Source organism: Propithecus coquereli, unplaced genomic scaffold (genome assembly GCF_000956105.1).
Source record: "Propithecus coquereli isolate 6110/MARCELLA unplaced genomic scaffold, Pcoq_1.0 Scaffold3, whole genome shotgun sequence".
NCBI classification, from domain to species: domain Eukaryota; kingdom Metazoa; phylum Chordata; class Mammalia; order Primates; family Indriidae; genus Propithecus; species Propithecus coquereli.
In genome coordinates this window covers 869,980-888,217 of record NW_012148618.1, presented here as the reverse complement: position 1 = coordinate 888,217, position 18,238 = coordinate 869,980, and the positions used below count along the sequence as shown (strand labels likewise).

The 18,238-nt window shown below is 46.6% G+C and overlaps 1 protein-coding gene across 3 annotated transcripts; it reads left to right on the top strand.

Annotated features, from left to right (window-relative positions):
• Window positions 1-5,610: 5,610 nt before the first annotated feature.
• Window positions 5,611-17,555, top strand: ABHD4 (abhydrolase domain containing 4). Of its 3 annotated transcripts, none has more exons than XM_012649183.1 (7): window positions 5,611-5,697; window positions 9,004-9,092; window positions 10,649-11,021; window positions 11,178-11,332; window positions 13,119-13,230; window positions 16,088-16,274; window positions 16,911-17,555. In XM_012649183.1, exons 1-7 carry the CDS (start codon window positions 5,636-5,638, stop codon window positions 16,998-17,000), a joined length of 1,068 nt encoding a protein of 355 aa, XP_012504637.1. In that variant the 5' UTR covers window positions 5,611-5,635; the 3' UTR covers window positions 17,001-17,555. The 3 variants fall into 3 exon arrangements, with proteins under 3 accessions (XP_012504637.1, XP_012504638.1, XP_012504639.1); XM_012649184.1 differs by having other exon boundaries at window positions 5,666-5,809; window positions 16,911-17,468; XM_012649185.1 differs by lacking the exon at window positions 5,611-5,697 and adding an exon at window positions 5,777-5,809 and having other exon boundaries at window positions 10,696-11,021; window positions 16,911-17,468.
• The last annotated feature ends 683 nt before the right edge of the window (window positions 17,556-18,238 follow it).

Here is an 18,238-nt window from a genome sequence, read left to right as displayed (position 1 = left end):
AACCAATGTCCTCAGAAAGCTTTACAGTCTATTTGAAGATATAGATTCACAGGCATACGCATGGAGATTTGTGCCTGTACATGAACTTAAATTCAGCTTAAACCCTCTTATGTTGCTGAGAAGGAAGGAAAAGAAAGAAAGGAAAGACAGTGAAACTTTCTCCCCGCCTCATCAACAAATAGGAGGGTAGCTTCCTCACAAATATTCAACTTCAAACTTTGCAAGCTAGGCTGATGCTTTTTAATCACTCAGAAGTGGATTCTGCATAGGGTTTCTATTCCATCAGCCAGTCTCCTTCCAGCAGTTTCTCCCTCATGTTTTGTCTGCCTTTGATCCGTGTCAACTATCATCATTAACATCTCCATAGGAACTCTCACAGGAGGGAAACAGAAGAGATGAAAAACATCAAATTCACTTATTGACTGCATCCCTTTCTGAGACCTGCAAAGTCACACCAATATAATGAACTAAAGCTTTTCTGAACTACTTAAAACAGCAAGAAAAGATCTTGTTCTGTGTTTGGCTTATGATTCTATAATCATTAACACGTTTTAAACTGATGTCAATAGGAAATTGCTAATACTAGTATTGATTTCAATTAGTTTAAATTACAGTATTAATATATGTAAAAAGTCATGTCCAGAATAGTGTCATGCTCTAGAGTCAGGCAAACCTGGGTTTGAACCTTGATTCTGCTGTTTACTATAATAGTTGTCTAATCTCGGATAAGTTATTCAATGTGACAGTCTCATTTTCTTTTTTTGTAAAATGAAAATAACAATAGTTATTGTTCATTGATCATTGGAATGTTGTAAGGATTCAATGAGATAATGTTAAGCATTAAGCACTGAGCATAGTGCTTGGCACACAATAAATGTTCAATAAATGTTTGCTTTTATTGACTACCATTAATCCTGATAGTCAACTATGCTTCCCCTATTTCTCTGAATAATTAAAAGTTGGCCGAACTACAGATCCCCAGTATTTGGAGCATGCAAATGATGGTGCTGGAAGGACTGCAACTAAGATGGCTCTCAAAAGGCAAATGTAATTTATATGTTGAAGCTGAAGTCAGAACATACCTTAGGAGTTTCATTACTAAAACACTCAACATCATAAAATAATGGGAGAGTAGAGGGGCAAGAAGGTTCCCTTAGGGGCAAAGTCCATGATTTTACACCATGTTTCTCTACAATAAGAAATCACATTCTTTACCAAAAGAAACAAATTCTCCAAAATTTGAATACAAAAGGGCTCTTCTAAAGAAAATCTCTGCATGGAAAAGAAGAGTAGTCTCTTTTCCAATTCTTTTCCCTCATATTTTCCCTTTTGCCTTAAGATTTCCCTCTTTTGCTTCTCTTTGCTGCTATTGCCTGTCGCAGCTCTACCTTTTAAACTTTGGCCCCAGTGTTACCAAAACCCCTTTTCCTTGTTTTCTAATAGAACAAATAAAATGGGTTATTATTTTCAAAGGGAAAATTTTAAGGGGAATCAAATTGCAAACAGCACAAAGTCAAATTTCTAAAGTATAAAATTTCTGATCCCAGTCCTAGTAAAGCAGCATATATCTTCAGGGAACCCATATCCCTTTATCCATCCAGTTCCTGATAAAGTGGAACAACTTTGCAGTCTCCTTTGGCTGATTTCCCTTCCTCCTAGCTCTTTGGGGAGTCCCATAAAAGCCTCAGTCTTGCCCCCTCCCTGGCACCCAAAAGAGAATCTACCATATTGTCCTTTCTGAGGGCACAACACTCCCCACAACATGTGGCTGAAATCATCAATGCCCGAGCAACTGTCCAATGGAATCTTCTGTGATAATGAAAATCTCTCTGCACTAGTAGCCACTAGACATATGTGGCTATTAAGCATTGAAAATATAGCTAGTGTGACTAAGGGAATTTTATTTGGTTTTTATTAATTTAAATCTTAAGTAGCCACTTGTGGTTGGTGACTATTATTGGACAGAGCAACTTTAGACCTCTTCCACTCAATTCCTGTGTTTAGTCTAAGCATCACACTTTGTTCATAGTTCATTCAAAAGGTAATGACAGGCCAGGTGTGGTGGCTCACACCTGTAATCCTAGTACTTTGGGAGGCCAAGAAGGGAGGATTGCTTGAAGCCAGTAGTTTGAGACCAGGCTGAGTAAGAGCTATACCCCATCTCTACAAAAAATAGAAAAATTAGCTGGGCATGGTGGCATGCACCTGTAGTCCCAGCTACTTGGGAAGCTGAGGCAGGAGGATCATTTGAGCCCAGGAGTTTGAGGTTGCAGTGAGCTATGATGATGCCACTGCACTCTAGCCAGGGCGAAACAATGAGACCCTGTCTCAAAAAAAAAAAAAAAAAAGTCTGTGACACCCATTTGAAACAAAAGAATGATCTATCTCTGCCACGCCTGAACTATCGGTTTATCAGCTTCACTTACTTTTGGAATATTTAGTGATGACTTACAGGCACAGGAAAAAGGGTTTGTCAAATTAGTTTCCTCCCATAAAGACCATATTAATACTTAAGTCATACATAAAATCACACATATTTGAGGTAAAGAAGGATGCATTCTTTCATACTTGCACTTAGTGTGTCTTGTCTTGAAGATAAGGGGAAAAAAGTACCTTACCTTTTCTCCCCAGAGGCCTGTGTAGAGTAGGCACTGAGACTCCTTTCCACTCTGTATAATTCTAGCAGATCCAGCTCAGTCCTGAGATAACCCAGTGTTGGGGACAACTTAAAGGCTTTATTAACTGTGGTTTAAAAGGCACTCTCCATACATTCAAGTTCCCTGCTTCCAAGCAATCTCTACTTTAAAGCTGGTTTGGCACATGAAAACAAAATATAAAAGCTTGTCTGTGCTTCCTTTTGAGAAAGAATCTAGAGAGATGTAAAACCAGTTCCAGCCCAGTCATTCTTGCCTCAAAAAGTTCTACATCTTACATTTTTCATCTTACATCTTACACATTTTTAGAGAAGTCAGAGATTCTGTTGTCCTGTCTTGGAGCACTGAATTTCCTATATGGTATAATTTAGAATATAGCTACCAAAGCCTTTGGCACTTAGCACACTGTTTTATGGGTAATTGTTTTTGCTTCTGCCTCCTCACTAGACTTTTCATCCTTTCATTTATCCAGCAAATACTGAGCACCTACTCTGTGCCACACCCTGTTCTAGATGTTGGGAACAAAGCAGAGAACAGGACAGACAAGGTCCCCCATGAAACTTAGTCTCTAGTAGGGGAGGCTGATAATAAACGTGTAAAAAATATGCAAGATAATTTCAGATAGTGATAAGTGTTACGAAGAAAATAAAAATAGGGTAATGTTACTTTGGGAGGCCAAGGCTGGAGGGTTGCTTGAGCCCAAGAGTTTGAGGTTGCAGTGAGCTATGATGATGCCGCTGCACTCTAGTCCAGGTGACAGAGCGAGACCCTGTCTCAAAAAAAAAAAAAAAAAATAGGGTAATATGATCAACTGATGAGGAATCTCTTTAGACCTTATGGTCAAGAAAGGCCTCAGAAGAAAAGTTTGAGCTGACTTCTGAATACAAAGTTGCCAGCTGGGCAAAGCCAAGAACAGCCTAGGGTGGCAGCAGATAGAAAGTCTCTGTTTACCACTAGAGCAGGTTCTTTCTTTCCTTTTGATAATGGTATTCTTAGTGCTTAACATAATACTTGGCTTTGAAGAATAATAACAACACTATCAACAAGTAACATTTTTTAGCACAAATAAATATACTAAACGTTTAGTTGAATTATCTTGGTTAATTCTCACAAGACACAAGCCAGAGGAAGAAATTAAGAGATACTAAATAACTTGCCCAAGGGCATACAATGTATAAGAGGCAAAGCAAAGACTGACCTTAACACAAATTTCTGACTCCAGAATGTATGCTTCTAATTAACCAGTGAGTCTCACTGAGCGCCAGCATCTGCATTGCTTCCTAAAAATGCAGCTTTCTAGCATCAAGCCAAACCAGCTGAATTAGCATCTCAGAGGGTAGGGATTGGAAATCTGATTTTTTTTTTTTTGGAGACAGAATCACGTTCTCTCACCCCAGCTAGAATGCAGTGGCAACATCATAGCTCACTGCAATCTCAAACTCCTGGGCTCAAGCAATCCTCCTGCCTCAGCCTCCTGAGTAGCTGGGACTATAGCTGCAAGCCATCACACCTGCCTAATTTTTTCTATTTTTAGTAGAGACGGGGTCTCACTCTTGCTTAGGCTGGTCTCAAACTCCTGAGCTCAAGTGATCCTCCCTCCGTGGCCTCCCAGAGTGCTAGAATTACAGGCATGAGCCACTGCACGCCCCCGCCGGGAAACTGAATTTTTAACAAGCCCTCCAGATGATTCTTATGCACACTGAAGTTTGGGACCACTGTGCTTTGTTGAAAGAATAAACGGAACAGACAAGTCCTCTGCTATTTGTACCACTTTGCCCCACATCTTGCAAATTCCTAAGCCCCTAAACTATAAATACCAGTTCTCTTAAACTAAGTCTTTATAATGACCAGCTTAATACTGTGTTACAAACAGGAAGAAATCTCAGAATATTTTGGGTCCAGCAGGAAGGCTAAAAAGATAAACCCCTCTGCACCGGCATTCTCCCATCCATCCTCCACCACCCCCTAGCCTGGTTTTAACTTAACCGAGGGGATGATCTAAAATCAGAGAGCTCCAGGGACATGAGGCACCATTTACCAGTTCAAGTAAATTCTACAGCCAGACTCAAGATTTGACTCCTCTGCAGAGCAAGCCTGAAGTGCACTCAGGAACTCTGAGCTCTGAGCCAGCCACTTTACCTCCTGTGTCCCCACACCCACCTATCTAAAGCAGACCCAGCCAGGTTCAGGTGCAATCCTCCACACTGAAGGAGATCTGGGGTTAAGCTACATTTTCCCTGGAAACTAGGTTGGGGCCAGACTCAACCTCAAAGTAGAGGAATGCCCTTTTTGGCATATGTTGCATAGGTTTAGGGTTGCCAGATAAAATACAGGATACCCAGTTATGCCTCAAATATTGCATGGCACATACTTATTCAGAAAAATTATTTGTTATTTATCTGAAATTTAAATTTAACTAGGCATCCTGTTTTTTATTTTTGATATCTGGCGACTAGGCTCTTTGTAGGAGCATTCAACCAAAGGTATTGTCTCCACAAACATCTTAAGCATCCAATTAGAAGGAACACCAACAAGGGGAGATTTCAGCGGGAGAGAGCTGTAACAGGAAACCCAAAGAGTGTGTGTGAGCATGTGCAGGGGTAGTTCTGCCACTTTTTAATTATGAGAGAACGGAGTGCTGATGGAGCTCTTGTGAAGAAACTGGGGTTTTTAGCACTACTCACCTCCTTCACTGTCCCCCCAAATGTGTGACCAGGATTACTGTCCTATTTTATAAGACCCCCAGAGACATCTCCGGTTGGACATGACATGCCAATACTCGAAAACCTAGCAAGAAGGGCCCCACTAGCTCAAACCAATTTGTCGAGTTCCATCTGCCAGCGGCCACCCTGCAGCCAGGCCCCACTCAGAGCGACCCGGCGCCTGGAGCCCCGCCTCCCCGCCCAGAGGCGGCGCTGGCCACGCCCCTTTTGTTATCCGATACTTTTCTGGGTCAGCTGGTGCTGGCGTCAAGCGGAGGGATGGGCTGGCTCTGCTTGACCCGGCAGGGCTTGTTTACTATGGCTGATGATCTGGAGCAGCAGTGAGTTAATTCTGTCTCTCTCTTTTCTCTCTCCCTCTCTCTGGGCCATGATCCTGGGACTGTCTGTGGCAGAGGAACTGTTTTAGACACCTTCCCGCCTTTCCTTTTTCAGGTCGGCTTCCGGGGAGGACTGGGGGTTGCGTTTGCTTGCTTTGCTTTTTGCTCAGAAGAGGCGGCCGCAGAGCCTGGGGAACGATGGTAGATGAGCTTGCCTGCAGCTCAGTCATTCTGACTTTGCACGTTAGTCTTCGCGATTGCCCCTCGCTCTCCTCTAGTCGCTGTGCTCAGAGATTAGATTTAGTGGTAATGTGTGAGATCCCCCGAAAGCAAGCTTGTGGGACGCGGGTGCGGGAGTAGCAGCCAGGTGGGCTCGTCTCGACCTGCCCGGGTCGGTAGTCGTGGGTGTGGAAAGAGCCTCTTCCCTCAGCCCGGCAAAGAGAAGGCGCAGGCAGAAGGCAGAGGTCTCCACCGCGTTAGGATTGGCGTGGAGTGATGGGCTTTCAAGTTTCTTTAGCTCTTGCCCACCGAGACACATAACCGCTTGTGGTCCTAGTTGATAATGGTTTTAATCATTATAACAACATCCTTAATGCAGTGGTTTCGGAATTAGAGCTATTGAGATTTGTTACCCCTGTCTCAAGGGCATCGGGTTTGGGATGCCACCTGTAGGTGGTGTAACTAGCAGTTCGAAATCTGATAGGAGCAAGGAAAAGTTGTTTCTAGAAGAATGACTCAGCTCCCAGCCAAGCCCTGGTTTCACCAGAAGGGGCCTTTCCTGGACCTGGTACCCCCCCTTTCAGACCTGCAGAACTGACATCCTGCAAAACTGATTATGACAATAATAAATAACTTCCTAGGCTTGAAAGAACTGCCCAGAAGAATGTTGCCTTCTAAGATAACTTTTCCAAGGGGAAATTTGCAATGCCTAAAATGACTTAATGAAGCAGAATATTAGAGCTGGAAGAGATGCAGGCAGTTCAGCTCCTTTTTACAAATGAAGAAGCTGATATCCATAGCAATTAGGAGATTTGCCCAAGATCACAGAGGTCTAGAACAGGATCCTCTCCCAGTACAAAACCCCCTCTGTTTCACCCCCATCCGGATGGAAGAGAACACCCTAGCCAAGCTAAGTTCATGGCTAAGTGGCCTCTCTGCTCCTTGCCTCAGTTTCCCACCCCATCCCCTCCTCCCCAATAGTATTGCGCATACACAGTGTGCCAGGCGCCATTTCCAGTGCTTTACCTGTAACGTTTTTGCAGAAGAATGGCGAAGTACACCCCCTGCCCAAGGAATATCTGCTGAGCAGCCCATGATACTATTCCATGAGACAGCATTTCTCCTCCAATGCATTGGGCAGTTACAGAGCAATGTGGTATCCAGATGTTATGATCCGACTTGTCACAGTATCTATGATTCAGAGAGAAAGTTTGTCTCTTAACACTGGCAAAATTCCAACCCCAGGTCTTGGTCCCCATACTTCAAGCCTATGAGGAATCCCAGTAGAGTATTAAAAGGGTTCTGAGTCTCTCTGGAATTAGATTGATTGAGACTCGTTTAGCTAAAGCCATCAATGTATCACTCCCAGCTGCAATCCCAGTTTTTCTTTCAGATTTCAAATATTCACTGAGAGTTGCTACTTGCAAAACACTGGGAATGTAGACAGCTTATAATTTAGCTGGGGGGAAATAAAGTTTATTGGAAGTTTATCTTATGCTAGGCATCATTCTATGTGCTTTAGATGCACTAACTTGTTTAATCCTTATAACAACCCTATGAGGACCTCCCTTTTAAAGATGAGGAAGCTCTGACACAGAAAGGCTAAATAATGTGCCCACAGTCACATTGCTGGTAACAGGCAGTGCTAAAATTAGAACTCTGGCTTTAGATCACACCTCCCTTCAGAAAAAAGAGATAAGTATGAAAATGTGGTTAAATACTGTGCATATTTATGTATGGCCTTGAAAGGCTGAGGCTGGAAGGTCCATGGAGGAGATGCTGAGAAATCTGGATTTGAGAGCTGGGTTCGCATTCTGGTTTTTTTTCTAACTTGCTGTATTACCTCTCTGGGCATTAGTTTGCTCATCTGTAAAATGAAGAGCTGGACTGGATGATTTCTAAGGAAACTTCCTAATCTAAAATTCTGTACTTCAAATGATGTAGTAGGATGCCCAGTATGTGCTAAGGGGGTTTGGCAATGGTTCCCCTCATTTCCCCACAAAATGCCCCTGCCTTGACTATGCTGGTGTTCACAGGTCCTTCCTATAGCTGTTGATGTCTGTCCTGTAACCCCTTTCACCCAGGCAGAGTTCAAGAAAAGAGAAATATCATATAGGATGGAAAAGAAATAATAAAAACTGTCATTTATTGAGCATGTAAGTAGTTCTGGGCACCTTACAGGGTCCCTTAAATATCCACATGCTCGAAGACAGGTTTTTTAATGGGCCAAAGCTCGTCAATGATAGTACTGTGATTCAGATCCAGGAGGTTTTTTTATTCCAAAGCTGGTGCTTTTAATCTCTGTCTTGCAATGACTTAAAGTCACTGGGTATGAAGGAGAAAGCAGTATGGGTTATCCTATCTGTTTTACTGCATGGTATGGGAAGTGAGGACATGGGTGAACTTTCTACTACTCATTTTACAATCTGGAAAACAAGGGCAGAGGCAACCTGCATCCTATCAGTGAGTCATAGCAGGACTTGAACCCAGGTCTGCCACCTCCTGCTCCCTGCCTACCCATCTCCATGTTAAGGGCTGGATGGATTGATTACCTGAGAGCTCAGGTAATCTGGGCACTGACACAATGCTCCATATTTCTAGGGGCTTGGAAGAGGGTACACACAAACACCAGTGCCCTGCCAGGAGGGAAGGTGGTATGGGAATTTGTCTGTCCTACCCTAAAGGAACAGCTAGTCCTGGGGATGGCAAACTAACTGAAACATTAATTTCTTGTCCTCCCCTTTTAATCTCCTTGAACATAAATTATGATAACCAGTAACAAAGCGAAGTTGTAAAGCTCAAGTGAGATAATAAATGTAAAAGAGCTTTGTAAACTGTAAAGTATTTGTACACATGATGCTCTGACTATCCTTTGCAACAAGGGTCATGTTGTTAATAACCACGTACAAGAGAAGAATAACATTCTATCTAAGGCAGCTAGGGAATTGCTGACTGCCATAGTGGGCAGGTCTCCTGAGGCTGGGAAACATCCTGCCTCCTGATAACTCTTGTAACTGTCAGCAAGGCTGAGAGCATCAATGTTTCCTTGTCAATGTTGCCAATGAGTGTCTCTGTGTCTCCTCATCCCAGGCCTCAAGGCTGGCTGAGTAGCTGGCTGCCTACTTGGCGCCCCACTTCCATGTCTCAGCTGAAGAATGTGGAATCCAGGATCCTCCAGTGTAAGTAGAAGGGACAGCTTGTCCCACCTCCCTCAGGGGCCCAAGAAGGGTGCAGGATCTTCCCAGAGCCAGGTACACTGAACCCACTGATTCCTGATTAACTGTGCTTTGGGTGGGGGGAAACGATGTCAGTGATTTGAGGGAAGAGATTCACACAGAGGGCACGATATTCTGTGATAGTGGTTTCTTACCTTCTCCCCAGCCATATGCTAGTTCCTGCCACATCCTACAGCTTCACCTCAAACTCTATACCAATGTGGGTTAACACACACAGACATACACGTTCTCCTCCTCCCTCCTTCTCTCCCATTTCTCTCTCTTTCCTTCTCTCCCTCTCTGTTCTAAACACACAAACACTTCTTAGATTTACCACCTGCCTACCCAAGGGCCAGCAATCCTACATTCTCTAATGTGCCCTATGTTCCACCTCGTTTTAGCCCACCACCTGTCTGGTCACCACAGTAGTTTGGGATTTGCAGACCAATTCCCATGGGCACTGTTGCTTTGGGGCAGGGCGTCCCATGAACAGTAACAGCTCAAACAAGACCCATGGGCCACGCCTCCCCATATTTCCCATATGATCTTCCCCAACTGCCCCAGCCACGGCCACCCTTGCTCTTATAGGCCTGAGTCAGAGCAGACGCAGAACAGCCATAGCTTTCAAGCCTCTGCCCAGCATCTAAGGTAGCTCTGCCACGTGACTGCCGTGGCACCAGCAGAGCAAGCGCTGTCCACCTCAGTCTCTAAGAGGAATAAGCCCGAGGCCCAGCACATACCCATTACGTTCTCCACCTGGCTGGACCCCAGTTCTGTCCATCTGTCAAGCTCCAAGCACAAACAAGTTCAAGAGCATTGGACATAAGAGTTCTGTGGAGTGTCACTGCCACCGTGGGCCCAAAGGGAGCTGGACAAACAGCCTCCAGGAATAAGATGGCCTTCATTACCTACAGACTAATCTACAAATTGTGCTTGGAGTTGAATTCTCTAGGATGTGTAGTGTCAAAGAAAAAATTCTTTTGACACATTAAGTTGGTCCTTACCAAGACTATTCAAGACTATTGTAGTAGGGGAGAGAGATGGGGCTCAACTCCAAATACAAGGACAAGTGGGGACTTATAACCAAGGAGCAGGGTGAGAGGGTCAGTGGATAGGGAAGTACTGAGAGGAGACATCAAGGATAAGGGGGTTCTTGCTAAATGGACTTAACAGGATTCTTGCTGAAGAAAGGTCAAGGACTTACACATCAAAGGTGGGGGAGGAGCTGCTTGCTCAGAAATGAAGGGTGAGGGGATTCTTGCTAAGGTTGGGCTAGGCATGCCGGAGGCAGGATGGGGACAGGGGCCAGGCCTTGTCAAGAAGAGGGCTCAGAAGAGCTCACCTAAAGTGTGGTCAAGGAGAGAGTGTTGTCAGTGGTCAGAGTTGTGGCAGGAAAGAGCCAAGGGAGTGTGAGAAGGGTCTTGGAATGGAGAGAGACATCAGAAGCATGTAGTCCAGGCAGAATGACGGCCATCGGGAAGCAGTCTTGTTGATTCACCCTGGGATTCTCCCCATCCCAGGTCTCCAGAACAAGTTCCTGGCCAGATACATTTCCCTCCCAAACCAGAACAAGATCTGGACGGTGACCGTGAGCCCCGAGCAAAAGGATCGCACGCCCCTGGTGATGGTGCATGGCTTCGGGGGTGGCGTGGGCCTCTGGATCCTCAACATGGATTCGCTGAGTGCCCGCCGCACGCTTCACACCTTCGACCTGCTTGGCTTCGGGCGAAGCTCAAGGCCGACGTTCCCGAGGGACCCAGAGGGGGCTGAGGACGAGTTTGTGACCTCGATAGAGACATGGCGGGAGACCATGGGGATCCCCAACATGATACTCCTGGGGCACAGTTTGGGAGGATTCTTGGCCACTTCTTACTCTATCAAGTACCCTGAAAGGTAATGAGCCACCTGCCCTTGTGACCTAACTCCTTGCCTTACCGGGAACTTTCCAGTATTCTTGTCTAATAATTCTCTCCTTCCTAGGTGATTGAAAGGCTCTGATACTTCCAAGAGAATACAATGTATCTTCTCTTCTTTCCTCCTTTAATGCAGGGTAAAACACCTCATCCTGGTGGACCCATGGGGCTTTCCCCTTCGACCGACCGACCCCAATGAGGTCCGTGCTCTCCCAACGTGGGTCAAGGCCGTGGCATCTGTCCTAGGGCGTTCCAATCCTTTGGCTGTTCTTCGAGTAGCTGGGCCCTGGGGTGAGTAGCCTGCAGATGAGGAAACTATTCCCTTAAATTAAGTCTGTCCCATTCTGGAAGCCCCACTGTGTCTGCCCCACTTATTCATAGAAAGTGAGAGTGGGCCTAGCATTATTATTTAAAGCTATTCATCTGAACCAGATCTCTTTGTTTGAGGTTTCAGAAGGTTCTTTTCCCCCCTTCAACTGCATGGAAAAAACTTTCCTATGCAAGGAACAGATGGAGCAGGACAGCTACCCCATGCCTTGGCTAGACCCCCAGAGAGAGGAGGAGGCTGCGAGGGGGGCTGTGAAGCGATGCTTCCCTGCTACATATGTGAGTCTTTATGACAACCTGTTGGTGATTCAGGCACAGTAACCACCACTGGATCCCATCCTCGTGGGTCACCCAGCGCCTGCAGCAGGCAGGGGCAGGACCAGAGCCTCCAACATAGCCCACCATGGCAGGGAAGCCCCTCTGAATCATGCCCTGCTCCAGGCAAGCACCACATCTTCACCTGCTCTGTTTTGCCTAGCACTTAGTAGCCTTCTGCAAATTCTGGGGGTAAAAGGGGAAGGAAAAAGGGTAGGGGCAGGAGGAGCCAGCCATAATGAACAGTGTCAGTAGCTCTGGCTTTCTGGCCTCACACTGCCAGCACCCCTCCCTTCTGGGGAGCTTATAACTCTGATGCAGTGAGAAGTAGATTCCCTTCATGGAAAATCTTGGTGACCCCCATCTTATACTGATGGCTTATATTTACATAGTAATGTTCAATAGCCAATTATTATGAGTTAATTGCTCATAGCGAAAGAAGAGTTCTCTCTCTCTAGGCCCTTGAATTAAAACAGAATGGCTCCAGATAAAGAAAAAAAAATTGAGCATTTGAGTAGAAGGTAGGTGTTCAGGAGTTCTGAGAGAAAGGAAGGCTCACAAGAGACAAAGGTGGAAAGGACAGAAAGTGAGCAGAGGGCTGACCTTCTCAGGTTCCCAGCACTGTGGACTCCAACAGAGCCTCTACAGTCCTTTTCCAAGGAGAAGCCCTGCTCAAGCCACTCTCATTTTCTGGCCGTGCATCTGGCCAGGTTCCTGCATGGGCATCAGAGGTATTATGGCAGGCAACCATGGGGGACTGTACCAGGAGGGAGGGCCAGCACCCATAGAGATCTTTGCTGCACCTCGCTCTCACCCCTTTACTGCTTACACAGAGAATACCAGAAGAGAGACATCAGAAGTTGACCAGTAGGCCTAATTTTTACAGTCTGTTTTTGCTTGTATATATACCATAAAGAAAGGTGAAAGGAACAGATTGTTCTAAAAGAGTGCTCTGAGTCTGAGACCCCAGTGTTGTTGAGTTCACCTTTCCATGTATTCTATTACAGGCTTGAACATGAGAGGGCTCGTGGGAGGTGGTCTAGTTTCATCCGCTACCATCAGAAGATTAGAAGGCTACAGGGTTTCAGGGAGGAAAAGGACACAGGCTGTGAAAGAAGAGCATCTCAACTATGCACTCAGGAAGGCTTGTGATCCTTGCAGGGAAAGATCTTGGGACTTCATTGAGCCGAAAATAACCTGGTTCCTCAGTGATGTTAGACTGTCTCTAAATTCTTTGGCAACCAACTGCCATTTGAAGTCTTCCCCGTAGACTCCCGTACTCTTTCTGCCACTGTAATATTAAATGTATAAGGCAAACAAACCCTTAGGAGAAATACCGTTTGGTTAAAGTTGTTAAAACATACACGGGCAGGAGTCTTGTTGCCCCTGATCCCCACCCAAATTGGCCACTCTGGGTTTTTCTATTCCCTCCCAGGGCCTGGCCTGGTGCAGCGATTCCGGCCGGACTTCAAGCGCAAGTTTGCGGACTTCTTTGAAGATGACACCATATCAGAGTATATCTACCACTGCAATGCACAGAATCCCAGGTGAGGGAAGCTCCAAGGCTAGCTTGGGGTGGATGGTTTGGAGATAAACTCGCTACTGGAGTTCTGTGTTTTATTTTTTCTTTCACAAAGCTCTGGCTCAGGGGAACACAGGCACTAATAGGCTAGATCATTTCCAGAGAGTTCCCCAGGGATAGACACAAAGGAATATAGAAGATAGTAGATTAATTAAACATGTTGTCCATCTCTAGAGGAAGGTCCTCCCTCTTCCCTACAGATAGGCAGTAGCCTGATGGGTAAAAGTCTGGAAAACATTTTAAAAGATCTTTTTTGAAAACTGAAAAAGTGACAAAAACATGGTATTTTTTTAAGGGAAAAGAAAGAAAGAAGTCTTCCGTCCCAAACCTGCAGTCCCCAAATTTCCTTATAATTTCCAGTCTAGGATACCATGAGCCATTGCTTCAGAAGGCCTCCTTGCACTTCCTGCTTTGCACACACATGTGACTGTATCTGCAGAACACGTTCCTGCAAAGAGAATTGCTCAGTGCAGGAGCACACATTTTAAAATTAATCGTGCACTTTGAAATGACTTATCATTGGGACAGAAATTCTTTTGTATCTTTTGGAGATTTGAAGGTGTCCCTGGAACATTGCGAAGTTCTTGTCTGTGGCTTCTCACTTACACAGCAGGCCCCACAGCCTGTCAATCTTCAGTCTTGGCAACACTGAAGGCCAGGGCAGAGCCAGGGAGGTAATCTTCCCCTACGGCAGTGCCCTGTGAGTGACTGATAGCATGAGGTTGCATTGGTGGAACCGCCTCTGTGAAGGCCTCACCTCGAGCTGCTGGGAGGAATCTCAGGGAGCCAAAGTCATTGCCCCACCTCTTTCCAGCCTTGTCTGAGTCACCTGTTGTGGGCCAAAGCCATGAGGAAAGTGGGATTTGCATTCCAGCAGCACTGTTTGAGCATTAGTCTCAAACCCAGACAGCTTTGGGGCAGCGTGGCACCTGTGTGTCCAGCATTGCGCACGAGCTAGCTAATGGAAGGGCCCAAGTTAGGCAGTAGTATAGAAACTCTGCTCAACAGTCAAACTGGTTACCCCCAGCTTCCTACTCTCAGCTCCTCTCTCAGCCCCCATGGGCTCAGTGTTAGCCTCGTACCCACTCGGGGCCTCACAGGCCTAACCCCAGAACTTTCCTCATCCCTGACCTAGTTCTGTACAGCGGCCTCCCAATCTAAGCCACAGAGTGTATAATCCTGCAACTCGTTCATGTCCAGGAGGAAGCAAAGATGACATCAATGGTCACCAGCTCTCTCACCCCCAACACCATCACTCAATTTTGTGACCACCTGTGTTTTTAGAGTTGTAACCCTGACAAGCTCATAGGAAATTTTATCATTCTCTTGGAAAACATGAAATTTGGCAAAAGGGAAAAATGTTTGAGGGTTACCTACTTCTCTTCACCTAAACTTAGGGGCTTTGTGTATATTTTCATTTTTCTAATCATGATTTAATGAAATGGGTATAATATTCCAATTTGCAAGTGAGAAAATTAAGGTATATTCTGGTTACGTGGCTTGCTAAGAAAACATGGCCAAGGATTTGAATTTGTGTGTATCTGACTCCAAATTCCATGATTTTTCTACCATGCTGCAGTATCTTAAGGAAAAATTATCCATTTTTGGTGGCCTGGGCAGAACTCAGGCTCCCCTTCATCCCTGGGGTGCAAAGGAGAGTGTAGATATAACTCCCCCAGACAGGCCCAGCCTAGGAGGCTGCAGTGTCCCCAGCTTCCCCCGTCTCCCACAGAAGCTACAGACCAGCCAGAGAGCTGGCTCCTGTGCCAGCCTTGCAGACACCTCATGATACAGCCTCAATTAGTCCTACCTGAGGAAATGACCAGAGAGTAAGGTAGATTAAATCAGCATTTGTTGCTTTTTACTTAACAGAAACTACTGCTCCCCCGGTCCTTGTAAGACTGATTTTTAATACCAGCGTCTTCTTTTTTTTTTGAGACAGAGTCTCTCACTGTGTTGCCCGGGCTAGAGTGCCGTGGCGTCAGCCTAGCTCACAGCAACCTCAAACTCCTGGGCTCAAGCGATCCTTCTGCCTCAGCCTCCCAGGTAGCTGGGACTACAGGCATGCGCCACCATGCCCAGCTGATTTTTTCTATGTATTTTTAGTTGTCCGATTAATTTCTTTCTATTTTTAGTAGAGACGGGGTCTCGCTCTTGCTCAGGCTGGTTTCGAACTCCTGAGCTCAAACAATCCGCCCGCTTCGGCCTCCCAGAGAGCTAGGATTATAGGCGTGAGCCACCGCGCCCGGCCTATACCAGCGTCTTCTTAGGAAGCCTTTTTACTACTCTGGCATCCCCTTCAGAGTTCACCTCAAATGGACTCCTTGACGCTCTCCCTCAGCCCAGCAGGCCAAGTCCCCAGTCTGTGTTCCTGTAGCACTCAACCACCTTTTCATCCTTCTTGGGAAATTTTAAGTTAAATAATTAATCATATGATTAGCTATTTAATGCCTACTTACCTAAAATTGGGGCTCCAGGAGGGCCAGCACCCCATCTGTCTCATTCACATGTCCCCTCACTCAGCCCAGTGTGTGACACATAAATATTTGTTGAATAAATAATAATTCACTCCATTTCTGGATGATTCTTAGTGCCTTGGACTTTTTCACAAGTGTGTCCCTCCTAAGCCTTCTGTGCTAGGAGACCTCTGGTGTTACGGTCCTCTCCTAATCTTACCAATATTTAATGAGCCCAGTGCCGGGCTTTGAGAGGAATGCAAAGATGACTGAGATACTGCCCAGCCTCTGGAGAGACCAACAAGTTGCCATGTTCTACTGCATGTTTATTCTGTTAATCACCTTACCTGGTTCTGCTTCCGGCAGTGGTGAGACGGCATTCAAAGCCATGATGGAGTCCTTCGGCTGGGCCCGGCGCCCCATGCTGGAGCGTATTCACTTGATTCGGAAGGATGTGCCCATCACCATGATCTATGGGGCCAACACCTGGATAGATACCAGCACAGGAAAAAAGGTGAAGTTGCAGCGACCGGATTCCTACGTCCGAGACCTGGTAGGTTGGTCACCCAAGGAGCGGGAGTTGAGGAAGTGCTGGGAATTGAATGCCACACATGTTGGTTGCCTCTCCGTCAGTCAGCTCTCAGCCTTGGGGTAGAGAAGGGGGATCAGAGAGTCAGGGGAAAGAGAAATGGACACAGATAGGGCAGTGGGTTGGGAAAGTTTGACTGTCTTTGTAATATCCTAATTCTTCGTAGCCCAGTTCAGCTGAAAGGCAGATTCTTGTCCAGAAGCTGCCCTCCAGCACCTCTGTAATTCCTACCCAAGGCCAGAGCCTCGAGGCCTTCCTGCCACACTCTGCCTGCCTTTTTTTCTTATGCTCCCCACCCCTTATTTGCCAGTGAGCATGCTTAATTACACTAGGTGTCCCCCGGGGGCCCCCGTTTACTGGGCCTTTGGATGAAATGAGCAGATCAGTGGTGCTAACGTGGAAGGAGAGATCCGGTGAATGTCCACAGAAGTAGAATGGGATATTGGGATTCATTGGCTCCCAAAGGAAGGTACTGAGATTCACAAAGAAAGGTGGAGCATTGTTTTTGATAAGAGCTTGTGGGTGGCAGCAAGCGGTGTAAGGAGAAAAGAAATGGTGAGTGAAGGGCCGTCTCACCCCTGGCGGGTCCTCTCTCCACAGGAGATTGAGGGTGCGTCGCACCACGTCTATGCCGACCAGCCACACATCTTCAATGCCGTGGTGGAGGAGATCTGCAGCTCGGTGGATTGAACTGCTCTCTCTAGAGGAAGAGGAGAAAGCCAGAGAGTCACTCTCGCCTCCCTGTCTGCTTACTCGCCCTTCTGTCCTTTCCTCACCAACTAATACGTGCCAGCCTGGCAGAGCCTTGGGCTGTCCCCGGGACAGGACCACAGTGACAAAGAGCACCCCTGACCCCATGCTAAGGGCTGGAGGTGGAGCCACAAGAGGCCTTGAGTGCCCCACCCTGGGGAAGAACATAAAGGGTTGCACAGTGTCACCCATTCTCTCCATGCCAAGTGTTGCCTAGATAGTGGTTGTGAAGGATTGTACTGAGCTACATTCCCTCCCTGTGCGGCCTTTTCTTTCTCTGGGTAAAGGAGGACTCCCAGCCACCTTTCCTGGCTCTAGAGTGTTTGTGGGGGTAGGTTCCGTGCAAGAACATCTTCCGCCTCCATCATTCCATTACCCCCATCCCATGCCAGTTCCATCCAGGGTCTGGCTGGGACTGGTTCCCACTTAACTACCAAGAGCAGGTGCTAGGCCGGGTGCAGTGGCTCACGCCTGTAATCCTAGCACTCTGGGAGGCCGAGGCGGGCAGATCGTTCTGAGCTCAGGAGTTTGAGACCAGCCTGAGCAAGAGCGAGACCCCGTCTCTACCAAAAATAGAAAGAAATTAATTGGACAGCTAAAAATACATATAGAAAAAGTTAGCCGGGCATGGTGGCGCATGCCTGTGGTCCCAGCTACTCAGGAGGCTGAGACAGTAGGATTGCTTGAGCCCAGGAGTTTGAGGTTGCTGTGAGCTAGGCTGACGCCACAGCACTCGCCCCAGGCAAGAGAGTGAGACTCTGTCTCAAAAAAAAAAGAGCAGGTGCTGGAGCTCCTTTCACCTGCAGGGTCCCTTCCACAACCTAAGCGGTCATATCCAAAGCCCTCATTGACAGATGAGGAAACAGGACGTGGCTGGTCCATGGTGACACAGCTCTGTATGATATGACTTCCAGCAGAGCTAAGGTTAGAACCCAGGTCTGCTGACACCGAGTGCTTATTACACACTTGATTTGCTACAGTTCAAAGGAGGCACCATTGCCGTGGGGATGGTCCTGGTCACTGGCCAAGGATAAGCCCATCCCTGCCACACGTTCTAGCCCCATTTTGCAGAGGTGCTGTTGTCCTGCCCTGTGTCTCGGCCCTAGCTGCCTAACCTGAGGACACTCAATGCTTCCTTCCTTGCCGCATCCTCCAACTGGAGGCCTCTGAGCCTCCCT